Here is a 17,808-nt window from a genome sequence, read left to right as displayed (position 1 = left end):
CCTCAATCTCATTAAATGTTGGTGAGGATAATATAGCTTACTCTGCAAATTCTTGATAACACAGTGGAAGACAAAGAGAAGTGTGTTATGCCCAAGTTTATAAATTCTTCTTAGTTACGTATTTATTTTTATTATTGATGAACATTTTTTTTCTTAGGGAAAAAGCATTGTTCTCACAACATGCAAGTTGGACACTTAAATGTTTTGATGTTTTATTTTACATGGACAAAAATACTGCAATAGCTACAGTATTGTAATCAGCCTAACAAATGAATCAAAACTCCCAAATGAATGGCATGAAATTTTGTTTATTCTTTGTTTTCACTCTGTTGGCTTTTTCACATTCCAATAATTATAATGTAATATCGTGCTGTCTTTGTGTGACGAAGACACCTCTTCTCCATGTGTACATGGAGCTCCATGTGTAGCCCACTAGTGTAGCCCATTTTTTGTCTTAAAAAACATAATTCTTAGCAAATACTTTTAATATAGTATTGCATTGCTGCAAAATGGTTTTCTATTTGTCTTGTGAAATTTCACTTTAAAGATTAAATTCTTTGAAAGACGTAACTATCAAAGCAGAATATCAGACAGTTCTCACTATGTTCTAGATGCAGTACAGTAGTTATGAAGTTACCTGAAATCATGTTTGCGGCTCTTCTTATGAATAGGTTATGTATATCTGCTTCTGGCAAGTATTAATTGGGCACATTGCTCCTTGTGTTATTCTTTCTCTAAAGATGAACTGTATGTTTGGGAGGATTTTTAACCTTGATTTTGAATTACATTGCTTGGTTGTTTTTGTTTTTTTTTTTTTAGAAAACAATCTCATCTTAAGTGTGGAATCTAAAACAGGTTTCCTTACGTTCTTTATCAAAGCATCATCCTGAAGTAATCACAGAAAATAAAGTCGTGTTGTGTAAAAGTTTATGCTCTTGCTGCAATAAGATGTTAATGAAAAAGAAGCCATTATTTGAAACTTAGGTAAGTACAGTTTTTTTATCACTGATTTAGATATAAGAGAAAAAATATGATAAAGAAGCCAAAGTATCACTGATTTGAGAACTAAAATCAATTTTGAAATTCACTTGCTTCATATTATGCAACACTGCAAGACTTTTGTTAATTCATCCACATTTAATGATACTGTGATTTTGCTTATATGAGGGTCTGCCATGACAACTAAAAAAGAAAACTGGAGGAGAAGGGTTCTGAGATAAAGCGTGCCAGGGTTAGAAGCTGCAGTTTTGTTTTCATATATGCAGGGATATGATTTTTCATTTATTTTCATTTGAGACTGCACTTTTTTTTGACTAAACAATGCAACTTTTAATGAGAACTCATTTTAAACAGCTGGTTGGTCAGAATATATGGAAAATTGATCCCAAGGATTTTTGAAAATGTTAGCTATTTTTCAAAATCCTTGACATCAGATATTTCCTACACAAAATTTCAGTCTCTGTAAAGTGAATGAATTAAGCACTACATAAATCTGCAGTCCTCCAGTTTTGGTACTGAAAATACATTTGGATAGGTTTTAAAAGAAGAAATACTGTAATCCTTCCTGGTAAGTTTCTAGATTGTTAGTTTGTTTAATTATATTATCACTGGCAGAATAATAACATTCAATTGTGAAAAATGTGTATGTGACTTCAATCTAAAGTTCTGCATGTTGTTTTGTTGTTCTGTTTTCCCCAGCCTATTGCAAACTGTAGTGTAAATCTTAAGCTTGGCTGGGTTTAATTAGTCATGGTAAGTGCTTCTCTCTTTCTATGGCTACACTGGTATTTACATTTGTGTGTCTAAAATTTGCTTGCCTCAAATTGGAAGAGATGATCCTACATACTTCCAGGAATGTATTTTTTTCTTTCTTTTCACTTCTTTGGGAGACAATCTGCTGCCCACATTTTGAGACACTGAACAGAGCTGGAGCTATTGTATTATGCCTCCCCAGCAGACCTTGGTAAAATAGCTCAGTGGATCTTGGGTACAATTGGGTAGCCTTATATCATATGATAATAATCTGTAGTTCCTACCAACTAAGTTAAGTTTTAATTTGTGGTGACACATGGGCTTCTGCCTCTAAACTAATCTGAATTATCTCACATAGTATTTTCTTTATATTTGTTTGTTTGTTTGTTTGTTTTTTAATGTAACTTCAAGGTCTAATTCTTCTTAGACCACGAAATATTTAACACCATTATTGAAACAAGCATGTGTGTGTGTATAATGAAGTTGTTAACGTATGTCTTCTATATACAAGTAAGCTTGCTACCAGTAAATTTTGTTTTATTTCATCCTGTCATGCTTGGAGTGAGTGTTGAAAGATGAACGAGCGAACATTGCTCAGCCAGATGGGAGAACGTCATAGGTACCCAAGAATAGCATCAGCAATAAATATGGTCATGCTGTTCTTCACCTGAGATAGACTCAGATCACATTTGTAGCACCCAACAAGTCTGCTGGTTACCAGACTTTCAAGGCCTTCAATGAAACATTACAAATGAAGCTGAAGTTAGGAGGGATCTTCTTCCAGCAATGAGCTATCAAGAAAATGGGAGGAAACAGTATCACAAGCCAGAGTTCAAACAAAACGTGACTTAAGGGGATTACGGATTTAATCAGAGTATGAAACACTGCTCCAAGATATGAGCCTCTTCTTGTTACACGTTAACTTGATTGTGTTTTCAAGTGACTTAGAAGCACTGAAATGTTTTTGTAAAGGAGGAAAGGTCGACTAAAAAATAGTTCTTTGTCTTATGTCGTATAAAATATCAAAATTGGAATTAAAATGTACTCTAAATTGAAATCAGAGGGGCTGAGAATAAAAAGTTTTTTTCCGCATTCCTATTCAGTTATTGCTCACTTTGTGCTTAATATATTAAAGTATTAGAGCTTTCAATGTGTTTGACAGCAGCCTATCTAAAATGCTAAGGGCATTTTTAAATTATTGAAGTCTAATCATCTTCAAAACACAGACTATCTCATCAGGATCAAAAAGACATTCTTATTTTCTTGTCCCTAAGCTCTGTTCCTATTGATTCTTCTATTAATACAAATTATATATCTTTTTATGGTTGTGTTTTACTATGAGGACTGTAAAATAGACATGGTAAGAATTAAATTGAGGTATGGTACATTTCCTCCCTCCCTCCCCCCTAAACAAATGCATCTCTCTAAAATTTGAAAAGCTAGTTTCGGCTTCTCAGTTTGGGCTTTGCCTGCCCACCCTGTATATTAGCTGGGGTGTTAGTGGAAAGGGTTTGTTATTTCAGACACATACCATCACCTGCTGCACTTGCTTCTCTGCACTTGCATAGGGCACGGAGACAACTTCATGCTTTTATTTGTATCAGTTACACACACGGGATTTAAATTCACCCCTTTCTCTATATAGCCTAGTATTTTTTTTTTTTTTGTCAGATTACATTTTAAAACATTCTGTAAGCTGGCAGTAGTACGCTACATCTGTTTTTCTTATGAAAATCTCATTGAGATCAATACAACGAAAGAAGTGTGTTTTCAGAGCAGTGGCTCCAGTATTTGTTCTCTATTCGCGAGTGACGTTATGCAGTTAAGAGAAAATCATGCCAGTATATTTCAGTCAGTGCCAAAAGAACACAGGCAGCAATTCAGTGCCCAGATCTATTGCTGCCCATAAGTGTATCTCATCCTATTTATACTTTCACAAATGAGGGTCTTGCTTACAAGAGGAGGTAGGTGAATATTGTGGGTGTGCTTTTTGATAATGAATTGGTCCAGCCACAGTTTATGTTCTTCTCTTTTACTTCAGACACATCAACAATTTGAGGTTTGAAGTGGCATAGATAGTTTTTAACAAACAAGTCAAAGAATACTAATTTCTTAAATAATTATTACTCACAGTGGGCATAAGTCACTGGAAATACCCAGGTGCCACAAAATACCTTTGTCCACGATGCATTTGCCCATTTCTTGCTATTCAGTACACCCAAAATATACTTGATTACTGCCCTCGTAGATGTTTAAGGAATGAGACTCATCCACAGACTAAAAGGATAATTTAAATTATAGTGGAATCTCTTTGGATCAAGACTCAAATTAAAGGTTTACTAAACTGTATCAGCTAATAACCCACTTCTTTTGTGCTTTTTCATCAGCACTTGGTAAAGGGGCTGAAAACCTCAAAAATTATCAATCAAATATGGAATAGCAGTTTTGTTAGTTTGAAGAAAAAAGCGGAGAAGAAATCTAAATCTAAAGGCCTAATGAAGTAGGATTCTGCTGTCTGACTGAAGAGAATGGAGGTTGTGTAAAAGGAACTGTGAGTCTCCCTTTGTCAGGCATAGAAATGAGGGTTGGTACTACTGTAAGTCATGCATGCACAGGGCCCTCCGCTGGGAAATATCAGGAATAAAGATTCTGGTTGGTTGATACAGATGTAGTAAGAAGTGGAACAAAATGAAAATTTCTTTTCAAAATGAAGAACAGATAGTAAGTATATAATATCAGAGCTAACCATTAAAGTTTCCCTGTTGTCTATGTTGTACCACAATTGTGAAAAGACACTGCAATGTTGGTGCATAATTTATGTGATTTTGGAATAGAGACAAAGTGTTGCTCTGGAAGGCAAAATATTCTGTCCGTGTTTATGGCTCCTGTCCCTAGAGGAGAAATTCTGAACGGCCTTGCCCTGCCAGCCCCTGTGGTTTTCCTGCTGGGTGGATGACGCAGGGAGGCTCTGGCTTAGTGCGGAACAGCCTCTGTCCTTGTTTCTGCTTTAGTGTAGTGTGCCACAGAGCAGAGGGTATCCTAAGCTTTTAAAAGCACTTTTTCATCTATCAGGGATGTCTGAAATCTCCTGAAGTGCAGTTTCAAGGCTGCCAACAGAAATATTTTGCCTGTTACTGTATATTTTTCAGTCCAGGCTTGCTCAAAGGTAATGAAGGAACTGCAAGAATTAAGGGTGAAGAAATAAAAATTTCCTTATTTAAAGGAAATGTTTAATGGTATTTTTGTGTTGTTTTAGTGATTAATGATGTTATGAGGAATGGCTCTTCCTTATTGGCAGCTGTTTTTCTATTTCTCAATCTAATGTTTGGATGTTCAAGATAACCCTTTCCAGTACTTTAAAAATATTTTTGTGAAGAGTTGGTTGAAAAAGATCAAATGTTTTGCTTAAGCTCATTCTATAAGGTAAATTGACAGTTTTGACCATATTTTCAATAAAACATGTAATTACGTGTTTGTAGAGATCTTTGAAGATTCTGAAACTTGGAGCTTGTTCCAGGGCCCTCAAATTTCTTCAAGGCTGTTTTTGATTGTCATCCTAGTTACAGTGTGATTGCGTTAGAATTTGAACTGGCGCAAGACCCACTGAAATCAATATAAATCACTTTGGTGGTCCTTGTTTCATCATCTAGATAATCTATTTCACTAGTTCAAATGGAATGTTCTGGCTCTAGGCAATAGCTCTAAGATATTAATTTTTTCATTAATAGTTTATGCTGTGTTAGTACGTGATTTTTTTTTTTATTTTCAGGCAGCCAAAACTTAGTGTGCTTGGTAGTGCTGTTCCATCATGATGGCAATCTTTGCTCAACAAACTGTCATCACTGCTAGATTAACAGCAGAATATAAATCAACACCTGGATGCTACAAAGGTAGAGTGCACAGGAGAACTTTTAAATAGAGCTTTTACTAATGCAAGTAATCACATTTAAGTTGATGCAAGGAAAGCTGAGCATATGAAGCTACCCTGCCCATGGCAGGGGGATTGGAATTAGATGATCTTCAGGTCCTTTCCACTCCCGGCCATTCCGGAGTGGATTCAATGCTTCATTCAGTGAGACTGATCTACAGAACTGTTCCTAATAGCTCAGTAACAATCAAGATCCTTGGCCAACATATTACATGTACAGAGAGAGACAACAAGCACAGACAAGTACGCATAAATATGTTTATTGTTTGAATGTGACTGATATGTTAGATTTTATAATTTGAAGGTATGGTGAGTACAAAAGCTTGAAAAATTAAAGATTGGATACAGCTGTAATGGTGATAGCAAGATATCAAGTGTTATTCCTAAAAAAATTGCCATTTTTTCCTTCATATAAACATAATAAATGTATTTCTGTGCTTGCTTTAAAAAACTGAAATTTCAGGAAAGAAATTTATTCAAATTGTTAAGACTGTTGAAGTTAATACAGCATCAGTACAATAGCAATTTTTATTATGTCTCAAGAACTAGAAATGTATGCCATCACTACTACTAATTATTTTGTAGTAGGCTTTTCGTACAATTACAAAAGATAATTTTATTAAAAAAGTAATTATTAAGCAGTATTTCTGAAATGTGGTTTTCTGAAATTCCTTCTGCACAGAACATGATGCACTGTAGTATTTAGGGAAAAATTCATCAGAATGTTGTGAAATCCCTGAAGAAAACTTCATATGGTGTGGCAAATAACTTTGAAAATGAGTGAATAAATTTGATCGCTGGATTTGTTGGATGTAAAATTGCAACTCAGTAATACTTCTTAAGAATATGCATCAACTGTCAAGAATTATTTAGGCTGGCATCATTCCTACACACATATAACTCATCCCTTTTACACACACTTACATTAGGGCATGGACATTTGAACTGTGGCTGTCAAGATTTATCTTTGCTCTGTGTTCTCACTGTTTCTAAATAGTTGCATGTCTAATTCATCAGTCATATTAGAAGTCACATAAAAGTCAGTCATCAGTCATATTAAATTTTTAATGACAGTTCTTGTGTCAATATTAAATCTCACCTGTGTATCTGAATTCAATGCTATGCTCTTTCTGACTCACGTCATCGCCAGTAATGCGGAGTCTGCAACTGGGATTTAGCCAATAAATACTGATGACAGAAGGTCCAGAATAGAATCTGTCTTATTCTCCAAACTGATATTAACTCCTGCACCATTGTCCCCTTTGTCAGTTCTGCACCTGGAACTGAGTCCGTGATTCCATTGACAATGGATATGTAGATTTCAGCTTTTCACATATAATGGCTCTGCATAGAGAGAAAGAGATTTTTTTTTCCTTCAGACTAATCAAATTAAATTTTGAATATATAGAAAGAACTGATCATTTTTTACTTGTAGCTCACTTCAAAGGCACATCTGGCCTAATTGTTTCCTGACAATATGAGGGAGTGCTGAAGTATGGAAGAAATCTTGACCTAATTTATACATCTGCTTATTATGTAGCAATTTGCTTTTGATACTGTTTATCTATTGGTAATATCTGTAAATGTTATTTTCACCATGAACAAATATGGGCACAAAAAACATGACAGAGGTGTATATGTACATATAAATATTATATATACATATTTTTTATATATGCATATATAGATACAAAATACTAAAAAAGTCCCAGGGGAGGACTTATAGAGAAAGAGAGCACAGTTATCAGTATGGTAAGAAAACCCATTTGTCAGATGACGTTAACAGCCTGCTTTCAATGGCAGAGCACCAAGATGCCAATTGGACTTGCAGTTCAGAGTTGTCCTTTGTGCTCCTTTTGTATTCATCATATTTACTCATTAAAAAGTACCTTCACTTAACTTTCCTTTCAATTCTGTACGTATTTGGAGGTCTATACAAATACATTTGGACTAAGGATTTTTTTTTTTTTTTTTTTTTTTTTTTTTTTTAGAAGACTTAGAGCTTTTTCATAATCTGGCACTTCTGCTTGGTTTTCTTCACGTATCAGGAGGCAGAGGGTTTGGGAGAAAACATACGTGCGTAGACAGGAATTAATTCAGAAGTGAACGGAATCAGCTGCATCTCTTCCTCAGCATCTTGTCAGGGAGAAGTTGCTTTGCCTCCTATTCGTAGACAAGGGAGGCCTCGTGTGGTCGGTTCTGCTAACAGCTTCGTGCAAAGCTGCGGGGAGGTGAGAGCCCTGCCTCCTGGCCGCGGGGTGAGCGCCTGCTGTCTGCCAGCAGCCTGTGGCATAACTCCGCTCTGACACTGCCTTCACCAGCACTGCTGGGCCTCCTGGTTCCTCAGCTGAAGGCTTCATTCTGTATGAATAACCTGGCAGTGTTTTGTAGCAATACTGATGAGTAGATTTGAGGAACAAGAAATACCTGAATATGATCACAGGTGGTCTGTTACAGGACAGGTCAGAAGTAGGAAATACTGCTTTCCCTGTTCCTTTCTTCCTTACTGTGTTAAAACACAGATATACCTCTGACGTGAACATTTTAGTGTTTTTGGATTCTTTCTCAAAAATGCCCAAGCAATAAAAACATTTTTTTTCTTCTTGGATTCTCCAGCAAAAAAAAAAAGATATAGAAGTGTTCTAATTCTAAGAGAGGCCTTACATCGTCAGAAATACAGACAGTGTTCAATGGGAACATTACAGATCCCCATGTTGGTGTTGGTTGTGAAATACAAACTGCCTATAGGTTTAAAATGTTAGGGTGTGAGAACCCAGTGAGAAATACTTCATGAATAAAACAAAAACATCACTACTATTCATTTTTACATAGTTCCTTATGAATTCATTTTGTTTTAAATACTATTTATTTGGAAATGTAAATTTGAATACATGTATTTAAAATCATTTACATACATGTAATATGTTCAATTAAAGAGATTCAGTACTTACTAAACTAAGCTTTTTATGGTGGGGGATTTTGACACATACAAAGACGTCATCTATTACAGTCATATTACTTGTGTTGTAATGTTAATTAAGAAGACAGTTTGTCAAGTGTCATAATTTGTACTTGATTGCAGTCTACTTGCGTGCGGCTGATGTGGTAACCTTAATCATAGGCCTCACTTTCTTCCAATGTAGGCTTCTAAACCTTTGTGTTTTCATCCCTTTTGACTTATAAGAGCTGTTGCCTCTTTCAGTGGATTTAAATTCATTTATTTGCTTGACATTAGTCAAATTTTCCCCTAGAACTGAAGGTACTCGGTGTTGGGATGCAGTTCTGAAACACACTGCTCAGGCAGGCCATCACTTGGCATACAGGAACAGTTGGTGTGAGGGGCTCATAGGCCCCGGCTGTACTCAGTGTTGGGGTGTAACTCTCACCGTACTGCTCATTCAGGTCATCACCTGGTGCATCGAAATGGCTCATGTCAGGGGGCCCATGGGCTGATGGCAGCCAGAAAGAAAGCGAGCACACCTTGCCTGTCCGGCTGAGCCTCCTCCCCGAGGTGCAATTGGTGACTGCATCTCCACACTGTGCATGGTGGGGCACTTTCTGTTGATGGAAGCTGTTTGGGTTTTTTCTCATTGAATGGTCCCTAAGACTTCACATACAACCCTTTCCCCCTCACTGCAGAATAGTTCAATTTTTTTAGACTTAGTCTAAAAAAACACCACCAAAATGGAGCAGCCTTCTCTCTTGAGATTGACAGGATAGCTGGAGGCAAAAGCAACGTGTATTATTTTACATTTATATCTTTATTTCTGTGAATGTAAATGAGGGGCATTTGGCAATGGAACAGTTTACCCCTGGAGTTATACTCAGGATCTGACCTCTGGTAACATATTGTTTTGTTTTGTTTTCTCTTTTTCTCTCTTTCCCCTGACAGCATGATGCTGACATCCCTAATACCAAATAAAAATACCTGCACAAAAAAAAAAACCCCCCCCCCCCCCCCCGTTTTTTTTTTTTTGAGAGGCCATGTGACCTTTCCACCTGCGCATCCATCTTCCCGCACCACCCCAGGGAATGTCGCAGCCGGTTTTGCGGCCGGCTTCCCCGTAGGCAGGGCCGGCCTCCGCCGGCCCCCTCGTTCCGCTGCGGACAGCAGCATCCCCACGCTGTGCTGAGGCAGGCCGCTCGCCCCGCAACGCGCCGCGCCGGCTCCCGGAGCTGCGGGCGGATATGGCGGGGTCCGGCGGGGCGGCGGCGCCGCTGGTGCTGTACCACTGGACGCAGTCCTTCTCCTCGCAGAAGGTGAGGGTGGCGGGGAGTGGGCTCGGGGCTGCCGCTGCGGTGGGGAAGGCGGGGGCGAGCCGCCTCGCTTCGCCTGAAGGGCGGCTCCGCGACGGGCGCGGCCTGCAGGCTGAGTGGAAGGACGCGGAGGTGCGGGTGTGCAGGGGGTGTCCGTGGAGCTCGCTGGGGATGAGCAGGGCAGAGTGCGGGGCCTGGCACGCAGAGCAGGAGCCGGTCTGCCGAGAGGAGCTGGACTGTGCACGCTGCATCCCTATCTGCCACATCACAGAATCATGGAATGGTTTGGGTTGAAAAGGACCACAATGATCATCCAGTTTCAACCCCCTGCTATGTGCAGGTAGCCAACCACCAGACCAGGCTGCCCAGAGCCACATCCAGCCTGGCCTTGAATGCCTCCAGGGATGGGGCATCCACAACCTCTGTGGGCAACCTGTTCCAGCATGTCACCACCCTCTCCTAATGTCTAAACCTCCCCTGTCTCAGTTTAAGACTATTGCCCCTTGTCCTATCACAATCCACCCTTGTAAACAGCCGTTCCTCTTCCTGTTTATACACTCCCTTCAAGTACTGGAAGGTCGCAATGAGGTCTCCCCAGAGCCTTCTTTTCTCCAAAATCTGGTCGTATTTTTCCAGGTGCGCCTAGCCATCGCTGAGAAAGCGCTAACGTGTGAAGAACATGATGTAAATCTGCCCCTGAGTGAACACAACGAGCCGTGGTTTATGCGCTTAAATGCTTCCGGAGAAGTACCCGTCCTCATCCATGGGGAAAATATTATTTGTGATGCAACGCAGATCATTGATTATCTCGAAGCAACGTTTGTAGATGGTAATCCTATAGGCGTTTCAGTCCATTGTCTTTCTCACATATACAAGTATCATGCAGCAGTGTCAGAGCTGGATCTGTATCAATTCATGTTTGTTTTGTTCTTTATGGCAAAATCTTCATAATCCTGCAAATAAATGGGCTGTGCTGGTGCTGGGTGGTATGGGACAAAATGCCAAAATGCCTTCCTTTAATGTGGTCTGGTCCCATCTTCCAGTACCTTCATGAGGATCTGTAAATGAACATGCTGCTGTCTTTCTTACCCATTCTGGTAGCACGGAGAAGTAGAAAAATGACAGCACTGTGCTGTGCTAGTTCTGCTCTGAGGCTGCCACAGAACAGGCTGTATTCAACAGAATTGCAGAACTGCCATTGTCAGACAGCTCCTACTTTTCTGCAAGAGAGAGAATAGTGGACATTGCGGGTCAGTTCCAGAATAATCGCAGGGATAAAAAAGGAAGTAGAACAAATATGTTATTTTTGGAGACAAAATGGAATAAAGGGGTAAAAAGTAGGAAGAAAATACTTGTATATGGTTGCTTTTGACATTGTTTGTATCTGTGTTACTGGAAAATAGCCTTTCTCAATTTTGAAGAAAATGAATAACTTTCTTTTCTTTGGATTGAAAGAGGGAGCATTTTTGTGTTTCAGGGGTTTGATGGTTCTGCTGTAATTTCCAAGGCATGAAGAAAACTTCACATGACGGGCAGTTTACACTGGTATTTTGGTCACATGAGGGAGCAAAGCGTGGATAGATTAAGGGCAGGATAAAACTCGGTGTTGTGTGCAGGAGTACTTACAATGATGCTATGAATTGGTTTTCTCTAAGGCAGTATTCAATTTTCATAGCACTTTGGCTTTAGTAAGGTTTCAGTTGTAGTAGCTTATCTGAACCTCTGTTGTCAGAGTGAGAAAGGGTTGTGTGCGACTATAATCTGTTCCTGGAAGTACTGCATAGGTGCTGAATCAGCGTTGCTGGTTTGAAGGCCTCTTAAGTAAATGCTTGTGTAGAATGCTGCATTGGAATGGGATTATTCAAATGACCAAAGTATGTATGTGTACATTTTGCCAAGGTATTGAGTAACAGTGGGGAATAGCAAAGCTCTTAATGGTTGTGTCATTCATGGTAGTTGGACTAACTGAGGTAACTTTGGAAGTACTGTTCTTCTCAGTCACATGGTTCTTCTGTTTTTAGCTTTTCTTTTGTATTGCAGCAGAAGTGCCAAGACTAATGCCGGAAGAAGAGAGCATGTATTACCCAAGGGTGCAACACTACAGAGAGCTTCTAGACTCCTTGCCTATGGATGCCTACACGCACGGCTGCATTCTGCACCCTGAGTTAACTGTGGACTCCATGATTCCAGCCTATGCTACAAGCAGAATCCGTAGTGCGTACTGTTATAGATCTGAGGGCATGTCATATAATAAGATGTTGGATTACGTTCATCTTGTGTCTTTAGTGTGTCTTAAGCAGAATACATTGGGCACATATTTCTGATTTTAATTTCAGTGCTCAGTAATTTGTGTGTATACTTTTTATTTGTTTTGTAATCTGTTAGCATTTGAAAATGGAAATGAGGAAGTGTCGCTTTTGAGATGTCTATGGAATTAATCTTCCAAATGATGGAAAATATGCTGCATGAAACAAAATGACAGCTATGACAGGTGTAAATATTTTATTTTCTGATCTCGTTTCATGCTTGTAGAGAAGTTTCCAGGGAACATAACTGGATGGAAGTAGCCTATGTTTATCTGACAAATGGAAATCATTAAAGCTCAGTTTAAACCCTGTGTGCAAATAACACAGCAATATAGAATCAGGATAAAGGATGAAGTAGAGTTCTGATAGAATCAATGGTAAAATATTCCTTGATTTCCCTCAAGTCAATATTTTACCTGGAGGACTTTTCTACACATACCATTTTCCCATGGAAAAATGTATTAAAGGAGCAGAGGAAATAACTGCAGGCTATGTAGCTCATTTCCCTGTATATCAGAGAAATCAGAGAACCTCTCCACATGAACCTGGTTTCAAATCCAGTAGTTTTCAGACGTGCTTAATTTAAACTCTTAGCAAATAGTTTTTCAGTTCTCACAGCTCTTTTTTCCTTTCTTCTCTTCCTGGATTTGGACACCAGAACTAGATTTTGTATTGTGTTCCCTTTGGTATCAATTGGAGGCTAACATTTAATACTTTATTTGCATTTTAATACTGTATGTATATTCAAGAGCTCCACTGTTCCCTTCAGCCACAGAGTTGCATGAGGAATCCTTGTTCAGCTGATTAATGAACATGAGTTCAGTTTAACTTTTCAGAACTGCTTTCAGACTTATAGCATTCTCTACAAGAAACTTGGCCTGTATCTTCTGTGAACTGTACCTTTTGCTTCAAATTATACTTCATATCGGATCACACTGAAGCAGATAGTGCTCGCTTAGGCTCACTTTAGCAGCCAGTCCAGGCCATTGGATATCACTGCCATGCTGAATACATAATATAGAAGATGATACCGTCTACCATAATTGAAGTGCCACTTCTCAATTTTTTTCTGTGGTATTTTTACACAAACTACTAATAAATTCCTGTGAATTGGAGTGGATTTGGATAGCTAATGTAATTCCTTTGGTTTTCTGTGTGTTTTTTTTTTTTAATATCAGGTCAAATAAGTAATACAGAATCAGAGTTGAAAAAGCTTGCAGAAGAAAATCCAGACCTTCAAGATGCCTACATAGCGAAACAGAAGCGCCTTAAAGTAAGAAAGCTTTTTTGTGTTCCAGTCCTTTATTATCAGCTTGTTAGTGTCAGATTTTTTCTGTCATGATATAAACATTTGTTTCACCTGTCATTACCAGTATAGTCATGCAGTGGTTTAACCCTACATGGCGTGAAGCAGTCTATCCCCCAAATCAGCTACACGCTTCGAGTGTGTGCTGAAGTGTTGGACTGGTTCCACTGACTTCATAGGTAAGTAGATATCAGCATTGGTGTTGGGATGTTGAGCACAATACAGGACGAGGCAAACTGTGCTATCTAACTTCTCTAATATAATTTCTTGTGCTATCTGAATTGTTAGGAGTACCCAAAAGATATGTGGAGAAAATAGCTACATTTTATGAATAAGCACTGTAGTATCTTAAGTAGAAGTTTATCTTACAGAAATGTGAACTCTATACATTAAGAAACTAACATGTACATATGTTTAGTCTAAACTGCTGGATCATGATAATATAAAATACCTAAAGAAAATACTGGATGAACTGGAGAAAGTTTTGGATCAGGTTGAAACTGAATTGCAGCGTCGAAATGAAGAAACACCGGGTAAGGAATTATTGTTGCTAAATCCTGTTGATGCTTATGTTTGGGGTAACTGAGTAAAGTGGTTGACAGCATCATTATGGGCCTGTTTTAAATACATTCAAAGTGATACTTTTAGCATACAGTGATCTGACTTCACGGAACAGGTTAATACTGTTCAAAATACTTGTTCAGTTTGCTGCTGCTGTTAGTGAGTGGAAATCTTAGTGCCTGATCACATTTCAGCATATTGTGAGTATAATTAGTTGCACAATTTTAGAGTATCTTGTAAACAAAACAAGAATAGCTGTAACTACAGAATGTTATTCTTGATGTTGTAGTTGTGGAACTCAGTTTACTATAATGCTCTTGACTTTAATGGTAAACACAGTTTATTTAAAAGTCTCATTTAAATACTGTAAGGACATAGGGTGCTGGTATTTGTAGCATGTTCAGAATTAGCAACTTAGATACGTGCTTTAATCATTGCACAAGCCTGCTCTCTTGAAAACCTTGAGAGTGTATACCTGCCATCTGTCTAAATGAAAGTTGAGTTTTGTTTGAATGGGAATAGCCCTCTTACTGAGATTCTGGTCCAACTCCCTGTAATGCTAATAAAAATTCTTCCTCTGACTTCACTGGGATCTGCATGAAGCATCAGTCAGTATCAACTGCATCTGCTCAGGTCAGTAATAGTGCATTTGGCTCTGTAAATAGCTGTTGTAATAATTATGGGTTATCATTAAGACAGTAGATTTGAAAAAGCAGATGAAAATCTAGGTTAACTTTTCTGCTGAATCAACAGTGAAAGAGTTGCAGAAAGTGGTTTAGCTCACATAGGATGGTAGAAATCTGTTCAGCCAACAGCCTGTCACCATTCCCAGCAGCCCTTTACTTTCTGTGCTACACAGGCTTTCCAGTGAATCAACTTGTATGACATTGATGAGCTTGTGAAAATTGGCAGACTTTGTAGGATTTAAGAAAACATACGACTATTAAATGCCTATTTTAATTTTGTCTGAGGTATTGACGTTTTGGGAGCTTGTGAACAATGCTTTTATCAGTTGCTGGCTGATCTCTGAGCATTTGCTTCTCTTAGTACTGCTTAGATCCCTCATTGGTGCTGCCACTGCAGACAGTGGCTTTTACACAGGTTACCTTATTTGGTCTTCCTTTCTATCATCTTAATGCACTGGGTTAATTCCCAGATGGCCTTTCCACAATACAGGAAAGACTTAGAGACCATTCTTCCAGATCTGTATAGCTGGTTGAAGTGGACCAAAAGTGTCCTGTTTTGTGGGGTGCTTTCCTCAGGTGACAATTAACTTCAAAGGGATATTGCAAAGTTTCACTTTTTCTGTAGAGGTGCTGCTGTACATTCATGCCAGTGTTTTTGCATGTCTTCTATGTGGGAAAAACTGCAAAAAGTTGTAGATAGGGAGGGAATAGCATAGTCCTGTTTGAGATCTAAATTAGAGCAGAGTGCTCACTGGCAGCTAGATTTCATATCCTAGGTTTCAAAAGCTTCCTATATAAGTCAGTACAGATATGCCCTTCCGATGATCTGCATATCAGTGTAGTTAGAGTAGTGCCTGCTAAGTCATCTCAGGAAGATTTTGCTCCTTGCTTTGACTACACAGCTTTTGGGTAATGATCATTTCTGAAAAATCTTGATGTAGACAACACGGTTTTGGGTCTAGGAGGCACAGAAGGACAGTTGGCAGAAACTCTCTTCTTGTGGAGCTGGTGTGTTTGGTACACGTTAGTCATTTAATTTGTTTCTTTTTGACTTGAAAATCTTTAGCAAGCTAGAAGCTGTTGAGTGAACTACCATAGGGATATTTCACTTCAGACAAGATAATAAATTCTGAAGGCAAATAGTAGCTTTTCAGCAAAAGCTCAGAAGCCTTTCTCCTTTTTTGCTCCTGTTTAAGTTACTTCAGTTTGGAGAAATGAACTCAAGAAAAATAAATGTTTGCTGTGGGTTTCAATTTCTGAACCTGAAATGTGGTTCTTTCTTCCTTTACAAATGCAGGCTAGGCTGCTGAACCTAAGATTTTATGTGATTGTGTGAACAATGGAGAGAGGGTGTGATCAGTGAGGACTGGTAAAATGTTCAGATCCTAGTATAGCTGCAGTGTTAGTGTTGTTTGCTAGCATTTTGAAGTAGCACTGAACTAACCTAGGCAGTTTTCTACTTGCGTTTGTACCTCTTCAGCTCTTAATTCTTTATGTTTTATCTCTGATTAGAAGATGGAAGTCAGCCTTGGCTATGTGGTGAATTCTTCAGTTTGGCAGATGTATCACTTGCTGTCACGTTACATCGGTTGAAATTTCTTGGATTAGCAAGAAGAAACTGGGGAAACGGAAAACGGCCGAACTTGGAAGCATATTATGAGCGTGTCCTGAAGAGAAAAGCATTTCACAAAGTTTTAGGACACGTCAACAATATATTAATCTCAGCAGTTCTCCCAACTGCATTTCGAGTGGCCAAGAAGAGAGCACCCAGAGTTCTTGGCACCACCCTGATGGTCGGCATGCTAGCAGGAATGGCTTATTTTGCTTTAGTGTATCTTCGGAAGAGATTTGCCAACATGATGTTATCAATTAGAACCAGACAAAATTATTCTTAGCCCCTGGTGGTAAGTGGAGGCCATCTCTACTCCACCAGTAGACTATACCCAATAAAATATAAGGGTATAAGAAAGGTTATGTTTGTGAATTAGAACTTTCTCACAGTAATCATCTCCTGCAGTTGTATAATTTGATTGACAGTGCTGACATATTTGCAGAAAATACATATTTGGGGGGGGAGGGGAGGGCAACAGGGGAAAGAATCAAAATACTCATAGAATTGCTTGGGTTGGAAGGGACCTCAAGGATCATCAAGCTCCAACCTCCCTGCTGCAGGCAGGGCCACCAACCTCCCCATTTAATACCAGACCAGGCTGCCCAGGGTCCCATCCAAGCTGGTCTTGATCACCTCCACGGATGGGGCATCCACAACCTTTCTGGGCAGCTTGTTCCAGCACCTCACCACTCTCATAGTAAAGAACTTCCCTCTGACATCCAACCTAAATCTTCCCTCCTTCAACTTAAAGCCATTTCCCCTTGTCCTGCTGTTATCTGCCCTTTCAAAGAGTTGGCTCCGCTCCCAATGGTAGGCTCCCTTTTTTAGGTACTGGAAGGAAGATACTTTCTTTTCAGGTGTGGAGATGTAAAGACTGTGATAGTTTTGTAAAAGTGGTTAGTGTTTCTATCTCCTTTACCTAGTAGCTGACCTGATTATAATATATTTATTTAATAGCTGCAGGAGTGTGACAGCTTTTCACTGTGGGTAAAATTCATTACTGTGCAGAAACCAGCATTGTTAAAATACTGAAGATAGTACTTAGTTTAAATGCTCAGAGTAGGATTTGAGTGCCATTTAAGCTCTGTGCCTTTCATGTATGAGTTGAATATCTCTACTGATGAATGTCTACTGATTTGCAGTTGGATATTTAAGAATGTATTATTAAGCAGCCTTCTAGAGCCACTTTTCTGCAAGTATGTTATTCATTCAGTAATGCAGGAAGAGACCTGAAAAGCATATAAATATCCATGATTTGTGGGCCACTTGAGTGAAATTCTTTAGAGGCATCAGCAGCCAGCAGATTCTGGACTTCTCTTGATACACAGATGAGAGTGAAAAACTTGATACTTGCCTTTTTAATGTCTTTTGGGCAGCCTTTGTCCCAGCCAGATACCCAG

At 38.9% G+C, this 17,808-nt stretch overlaps 1 protein-coding gene across 1 annotated transcript; it reads left to right on the top strand.

Moving 5' to 3' along the window:
• Positions 1-10,645: 10,645 nt before the first annotated feature.
• GDAP1 (ganglioside induced differentiation associated protein 1) lies at positions 10,646-16,810 on the top strand. Its single transcript, XM_042840064.1, has 5 exons — positions 10,646-10,766; positions 11,978-12,151; positions 13,422-13,516; positions 13,968-14,082; positions 16,309-16,810. The coding sequence occupies exons 1-5, from the start codon at positions 10,661-10,663 to the stop codon at positions 16,689-16,691; spliced, it is 873 nt and encodes a 290-aa protein (XP_042695998.1). The 5' UTR covers positions 10,646-10,660; the 3' UTR covers positions 16,692-16,810.
• The last annotated feature ends 998 nt before the right edge of the window (positions 16,811-17,808 follow it).

The sequence above is a fragment of the Centrocercus urophasianus genome, unplaced genomic scaffold (assembly GCF_019232065.1).
Source record: "Centrocercus urophasianus isolate 14NV4802_14NV808 unplaced genomic scaffold, USGS_Curo_1.0 seq_11, whole genome shotgun sequence".
Lineage (NCBI taxonomy): Eukaryota > Metazoa > Chordata > Aves > Galliformes > Phasianidae > Centrocercus > Centrocercus urophasianus.
This window is presented reverse-complemented; position numbering and strand designations above follow the sequence as displayed.

Coding starts and splice junctions, on each gene's coding strand:
- GDAP1 (XM_042840064.1), top strand. CDS start 10,661: ATGCGCTTAAATGCTTCCGGAGAAGTACCCGTCCTCATCCATGGGGAA. Junction 10,767..11,977: donor CGAAGCAACGTTTGTAGATG/GTAATCCTATAG, acceptor TTTGTATTGCAG/CAGAAGTGCCAAGACTAATG. Junction 13,517..13,967: donor CGAAACAGAAGCGCCTTAAA/GTAAGAAAGCTT, acceptor ACATATGTTTAG/TCTAAACTGCTGGATCATGA.